The sequence below is a fragment of the Erpetoichthys calabaricus genome, chromosome 18 (assembly GCF_900747795.2).
Source record: "Erpetoichthys calabaricus chromosome 18, fErpCal1.3, whole genome shotgun sequence".
Lineage (NCBI taxonomy): Eukaryota > Metazoa > Chordata > Cladistia > Polypteriformes > Polypteridae > Erpetoichthys > Erpetoichthys calabaricus.
The window spans coordinates 61,212,838-61,220,310 of NC_041411.2; the positions used below are offsets into that span (position 1 = coordinate 61,212,838).

At 43.4% G+C, this 7,473-nt stretch overlaps 1 protein-coding gene across 2 annotated transcripts in view; it reads right to left on the minus strand.

Annotated features, from left to right (window-relative positions):
* The window catches only part of LOC114669031 (constitutive coactivator of PPAR-gamma-like protein 1), a 93,346-nt gene extending 86,148 nt beyond the window's left edge, over positions 1-7,198 (minus strand). For both annotated transcript variants that reach the window (XM_028825127.2, XM_028825126.2), the window contains exon 1: positions 6,411-7,198. In XM_028825127.2, the coding sequence (XP_028680960.1) occupies positions 6,411-6,884 (474 nt within the window). In that variant the 5' untranslated portion in view covers positions 6,885-7,198. The remainder of the gene's footprint in view (positions 1-6,410) is intronic.
* Between the last annotated feature and the right edge of the window lie 275 nt (positions 7,199-7,473).

The window sequence follows — 7,473 nt, forward strand, 5'->3', positions numbered from 1 at the left end:
AGTATTGACAACCTGCTTCAAATCATCCCATAGATTTTCGAATGATATTCAAGTCAGGGGACTGTGACATCACTCCAGAACATTGTACTTCTCCCTCTGCATGAATGCCTTTGTAGATTTTGAACTGTGTTTTGGATCATTGTCTTGTTGGAATATCCAACCCCTGCATAAGTTCAACTTTGTCACTGATGCTTGAACATTACCCTGAAGAATTTGTTGATATTGGGTTGAATTCATCCGACCTTCGACTTTAATAAGGGCCCCAGTCCCTGAACTAGCCACACAGCCCCATAGCATCATGGAACCTCCACCAAATTTGACAGTAGGTAGCAGGTGTTTATCTTGGAATGCGTTGTTGTTCTTCTGCCATGGAAAGCGCTTTCTGTTATGACCAAATAACTACATTTTTGTCTCATCAGTCCAAAGCACTTTGTTCCAAAATGAATCTGACTTGTCTAAATGAGCATTGGCATACAACAAGTCAACTCTGTTTGTGGCGTGAGTGCAGAAAGGGCTTCTTTCTCATCACCCTGCCATACAGATGTTCTTTGTGCAAATTGCTCTGAATTGTAGGATGATGTACAGACACACCATCTGCAGCAAGATTTTCTTGCAGGTCTTTGGAGGTGATCTGTCGGTTGTCTGTAACCATTCTCACAATCCTGTGCATATGCCGCTCCTGTATTTTTCTTGGCCTGCCAGACCCGGGTTTAACAGAAACTGTGCCTGTGGCCTTCCATTTCCTGATTACATTCCTTACAGTTGAAACTGACAGTTTAAACCTCTGAGAGAGCTTTTTGTAGCCTTCTCCTAAACAATCTTTGTTTTCAGATCTTTTGAGAGTTGCTTTGAGGATCCCATGCTGTCACTCTTCAGAGGAGAGTCAAAGGGAAGCACAACTTGCAATTGACCACCTTAAATACCTTTATATATCATGATTGGACACACCTGTCTATGAAGTTCAAGGCTTAATGAGCTAATCCAATCAATTTGGTGTTGCAAGTAATCAGCATTGAGCAGTTAAATGCATTCAAATCAGCAAAATTACAAGGGGGCTCGCATTTTTGCACAGCCAGTTTTTCACATTTTTTTAAAATTTCATACAACTAAATACTGCTTCACTAAAAATCTTTGTTCAGAAAACATCTCAGTACTCAGATGTTCCTAGGAAATGAAAGAAATACCACTGTTCTCTTTTTTGTTGAAAGTAAATTATTATGCAGGCTGAGAGGGGTTCCCAAACTTTTTCATATGACTGTAAGTTTAATGTCACTATGCTCTATGCAAATATTTTAAATCGGTTTCTCTTTTCTTTCTATATATGCACAGCTGAGCCAGATTTAGTACATGCCACGTAAACCGTCATTAAAGAAAGCCAAGTTATTTTTTCTTATGTGATTTCTTACCACCATATCACTAAGGGAGGGATATCACCTCTTTATAATATATCTATTTAGGTTTGGGTTACTTGAGATGCCGCAATTACAAAAGAACTTATTCCAACCAGGTAGCTAGTGCCCCCTGATGGATAGAAAGGTGTGTTGCAAAATGTGTACATCTGACCTCATTTGGCACGAGAGCACAGTGGAGATGCACAGACATTTGAATAGGAAACATACTGTTACAAGCTCTCTGGAAGAGGAATACTTGCCGTTATCACTGTAAGTTGAAGGGTAACTTCAGCATTATGTGATATAAATGCATAGGGCAATTTTTGCTAGGTTAGACATAATGATAGGACTTTCAGTTTGAAGTAAGGAGTAATTTGAGTCATAGTCCAGCCCCCTATAATGAGAAAAAAACACTAGCACATGCAAGAGTTTTGAAATAGGCTACTTAAAAAATATTGTCATTAGCCACTAGCTAGTAAATGCTCATATTTTCACTTGCCATATTTGTTTTGTTCTTTTTTTGAAGTGCTCAGTCTGCTAAATTACACTGCTGCATAACATGCTGGCAAACGCATTTAACATCAGCGTCTGTGTGTTTACAAAAAAAGGGTTGCAAAGAAAAAATAAGTCCTTGTCCTAGCAGAAAGCTTTTTCCCCCTCATTCTTGCATGCAAAGAAAATCAAAATCTCAGCAAGTGTGAATCCCATAGCACATCAACCTTGACTGAAAGGCTTATAGCTCATTCAGAGTAAAAACATAGGAGCGGGGTGAAAAAGCAAAAGTTACAGACTAGTTGTCTGTTGAACTTCAAATGGCTTTTATACAATCTGGAGGAAGACACAATAATCTGCAAGTACTGCTACAGCAAGCCTTGATTTTGAGGCTGGATCACAGAGTTTTAAAACATAAAAATGAAACAGCATACTCTGAACTGAAAATGACATGCAGCTGGCTGCAACTACATGTTGACTGCAAGCAAGTGTGCCAAAGAATCTGCAGTGGTAAAAGGTTTTCCAAACACAAAAAGGATGAAAGATGATGCAGAAAGATATGAACTTTCAGTTATAATAAGCTTGACATATTACCAAGCTTCCCACTAATGAAACCACTTGCTTTGCTGCAAAAGGAAAACAGTCTGGTTATTTCGCTAACATATTACAATTAATTTCAAACATTACTACAGACTTATATTATTATATATATATATATATATATATATATATATATATATATATATATATAAAATTCACTAAGTCCATGGCAAGCAAGACCGAGCCCCGCCCACCAACAATTCACTAAGCAGCCGACCATGGCACACACACTACAGAGCCAACAATTCACGCAAGAGCGAAAGCATTTGCCAAGAATGTTTTCATTAATCAAGAACGAAAGTCAGAGGTTCGAAGAAGATCACATACCGTCGTAGTTCCGACCATAAACGATGCCGAATGGCGATCCGGCGGCATTATTCCCATGACCCGCCAGGCAGCCATTACTCCCACTGGCATGCCTCCGCATAAAGTCAAACTTAAAATTGGTTCAGTCGTCATGCTCCTCAGAAACCTCATGCCAGCAAGAAGTCTCTGTAAAGGCACTAGACGGACTGTTCTCAGCATTCACCGCAATGTACTAGAGTGTAAAAGAATCGCAGCTGCTACCTCACAAACTGTCCTTATTCCCCAGATTTCCCGGACCCCATCAGATTCAAATTTGCCTTTTACTTTTACACGCAATTTCCTGTTAGATTGGCCTTTGCAATGACAATTAATAAGGCACAGGGACAAACTTTCAGATAGAAGATATACCTGTATCTGCCAAAACCAGTTTTCAGCTACGGACAATTGTACGTTGCTCTCTCCAGAGTTCCATCTTTTCATTCACTTACAGCACACAGGCGCATGCACGAGAGAGACACACACACACACATACAGACAGGCGTGCGAGAAAGAGACACACACAGGCGCACGAGAGATAGACACACACACACACACGAGAGAGAGAGAGAGAGACACACACACACACACAGGCACGCGAGAGAGAGACACACGAGAGAGAGAGAGAGAGACAGAGACACACAGGCGCGCGAGAGAGAGAGAATCACTGAGCCCATCAGATTCAAATTTGCCTTTTACGTTTACAATTTCCAGTTAGATTTGCCTTTGCAATGACAATTAATAAGGCACAGGGACACACTTTCAAAATGATATGCCTGTATCTGCAAAACCCAGTTTTCAGTCACGGACAATTGTATGTTGCTCTCTCCAGAGTTCCATCTTTTCATTCACTCACAGTCGTATCCTCAAACCCACCCCATGTGGACAACTGTGTCTTTCAGGAAGTGTTCACCCATCAATACATAATTATTTTGGCGTATGCTACCCTACGGGTTGGCTAGTACAGTGAGGAACATAAGTATTTGAACACCCTGCGATTTTGCAAGTTCTCCCACTTAGAAATCATGGAGGAGTCTGAAATTCACATTGTAGGTGCATTCCCACTGTGAGAGGCAGAATGTAAAAAAAAAAAAAATTCAGGAAATCACAGGGATTTTGGCCCACTGCTCCACACAGATCTCCTGTAGATCTGTCAGGTTCCGGGTCTGGCGCTGAGCAACACGGAGTTTCAGCTCCCTCCAAAAATTTTCAATTGGATTTAGGTCTGGAGACTGGCTAGGCCACTCCAGAACCTTGATATGCTTCTTACGGAGCCACTCCTTGGTTATCCTGGCTGTGTGCTTCGGGTCATTGTCATGTTGGAAGACCCAGCAACGACCCATCTTCAGTGCTCTGACTGAGGGAAGGAGGTTGTTGCTCAAAATCTCACAATACATGGCCCTATTCATCCTCTCCTTAATACAGTGCAGTCGTCCTGTCCCCTTCGCAGAAAAGCACCCCCAAAGCATGATGTTTCCACCCCCATGCTTCACAGTAGGGATGGTGTTCTTGGGATGCAGCAACTCCTTTTTCCTCCAAACACGGCGAGTGAAGTTTAGACCAAAAAGTTTTATTTTGGTCTCATCTGACCACATGACTTTCTCCCATGCCTCCTCTGGATCATCCAGATGGTCACAGGCAAACTTCAGACGGGCCTGGACATGTGATGACTTGAGCAGGGGAACCTTCCGTGCAATGCATGATTTGAAACCATGACGGCATAGTGTTCTACCGACAGTGACCTTAAACTGTGGTCCCAGCTCTCTTCATGTCATTGACCAGCTCCTCCCGTGTAGTTCTGGGCTGATTCCTCACCTTTCTTATCATCTGTGATACCCCACGAGGTGAGATCTTGCATCGAGCCCCAGTCCGAGGGAGACTGACAGTCGTCTTTAGCCTCTTCCGTTTTCTGACAATTGCTCCAACAGTTGATCTATTTTCACCAAGCTGCTTGGCAATTGCCCCGTAGCTCTTTCCAGCCTTGTGGAGGTCCACAATTTTGTCTCTGGTGTCTTGACAGCTCTGTGGTCTTGCCCATGGTAGTAGTTGGAGTCTGACTGACTGTGGGTGGACAGGTGTCTTTAAAGAGCTCAGACAGGTGCTACTAATTAAGATTACTAAGTGGAGTAGAGGTGGACTTCTTAAAGGCAGAGTAACAGGTCTATGAGAGCCAGATATCTTGCTGATTGCCAGGTGTTCAAATACTTATGTGCAGCAGTGCAATACAAATAAATTCTGTACAAATCATACAATGTGATTTCCTGAATTTTGTTTTTACATTCTGTCTCTCACAGTGGGAATGCACCTACAATGTGAATTTCAGACTCCTCCATGATTTCTAAGTGGGAGAACTTGCAAAATCGCAGGGTGTTCAAATACTTATGTTCCTCACTGTATGTGCCCAGAATCAAGGTGCAGATGTTTTATGGAAAAAAAGGTGCAGTTTTTCCATTACACAATTTGTGCTACCTGGGCCCTGTGCCTTGCATCTGTGTCAACCAAGACCCTATGACTAGATTAAGCTTGTGTGAAAATGTAAGGAACAATTACAATTTATGTAATCTAAAATTGCAACACTAACTGACCAAACTTATTGGCAGGTTTCCAGTTCTTGGGACAACTTTCTGTATACTATACTCGGATATGGTTGACTTTTAATAAAATATGTATTTTTAAATTGCCTTGAGGTAATTTTCACACAGGTGTGATTAAGGTTAACCTAATGTACCTACAAGCAGTTAAAACTGCTGAGAAACTTGTATAAAAGCACGAAGGGAAAAATGACCTGCTACAAAGCAGTGATATACGAGGGTCAAAACGAATCCAGAATGCAACTAATGCAAAAAATGTGTTTTGGCAATTGAAGCTTGTAGACAGATGCACAGTGCAAAAAAGGTAACGATATCTTTAAAGATTAACCAGTGCATAGTTTCACCAGGTATACAATAGCATTTTCCCCGTTTCTAAATGCCTCAATATTCTTCTGAAAACACAGTTCAACACACCTGCAACCCACTGCAGTTGCTATCAATTTTATACTTGATGTTCTTTTTTAATTCTAAATTCACTAAACTATATACACATACACAAACATTTACACAACAGCAGAACCACCGGCGTAAAATCCAAATTCAGTAGTCCTCGTAACACAAAATAAAAAATGTTACCAATATAAACTGTAACATTGGATTCAGTTCAGTCATTAAAATAACGACTCAGGCTTAACACCGTGAAGTTGAAACATTTGGGAGCCACACCTTAGACTTCTGCAGTAAGCACAAGCACACATCCAACTTTCAGCTCTCTTTCTCTTCGGCGCATCTTTGAAAGTAGCTGCTTCCATTATTCCTGCATTGAAGTGACTCCTTCTCTAGACGTGCGTCACAAGCAAATGCTGTTTGTTGACTTTAGACAGAGAAGGTACTTTGGTGCTACACCCCATTGGGTACTGCAATTTTAATCACTCGTCACTCTCGCACCCACATCTTCTTAACACTTCGAATGAAGGGGCGGGTCCCGGCTACCCCTATAGCACGCACCCCCACCTGTTTTCCAAGCGCTCCACCCACACAAACTGCAACTCACCCCTATGTGGAAGCGGAGTAACGCCAGGCGGATGCAGTGCGCCATGCACACGGGAGGCAGGAACCAGACCTTGGGTGGCGGAGTGCCCTTGTTCTGGATGTGGCTGATGATCTGTTGAGCGGTTTGTCTCTCGTTCACTTGCCGCTTGACCCATTCGTGAAGGCGGCCTTTCTCGAGGGCGCCATTGAAGCACACCAGCAGCTCTATGTTGCCATTGAAGCAGGCCTTGGCAAGGGCCGCCAAGTAACCCAGCATGTGGTTCCACTGACCGCCGCTCACCCAGTCGGTGTAAAAGCCACCGTAGAGGCGGTGTAGACAATTCTCGGCGTCTACCAGTAGCCGCAGCGGACTCTGGGGCGGTCTCTGACGGCCTCCCCCGACTAGGCTTCCCCGGGCGAGTTTTTGGAGCTCCACTGGGACAACGGCGCTCGGACAGTGTTTCTCGATGTACTCCTGGAAACCCTGCACTCCCATGATGGCTGTCGATTAAAGGATTCCGAGTTAAAAGTAGAACGGAAAAAAGTTAAAAACACGGAAAAATGATTTAAATGGGGAAACTCATTTAAAAAAAAAAAAAGTTACGCCCCCCTGTGGAGTTGTGCGTTAGATTGCGCTCTTAAAATGCCGAAGACTCCGGTGCAAACTAAAACGGGCCCTTATTGATGCATTTGCCTGTGGTTTTGGTGAGTTGTTTTTTGGTTTATGGCTGATAGCCGCCATGTGCTGTCTCACGGAGCCATGTCTGTCGGATGTGTCTGGAGCGGAGTATAGAGTGAAGACGACGCAGAGCACGTATCGACGCAAGGCGCGCTCGCACACACATCCCCCGAGGGGGCGGAGAGAGGCGAGGTACGCCACGTGGCTAAGTGCTCACGTCACGATTGGAGAGGCAGCGAGCCATGCCTGGCACTTTCATACGCTTGTGGAAGCAGTCCTTGTGACGCTTTCTGTCCACATAGGTGCACCGTCCGTACAGTTAGCTAGTCATTACTCCGTACTGAAGATTGTTTGGTAGTGTGTGATATGCACGGAAGGTAAGCCCTCTTGTGCAACTGCATGTACC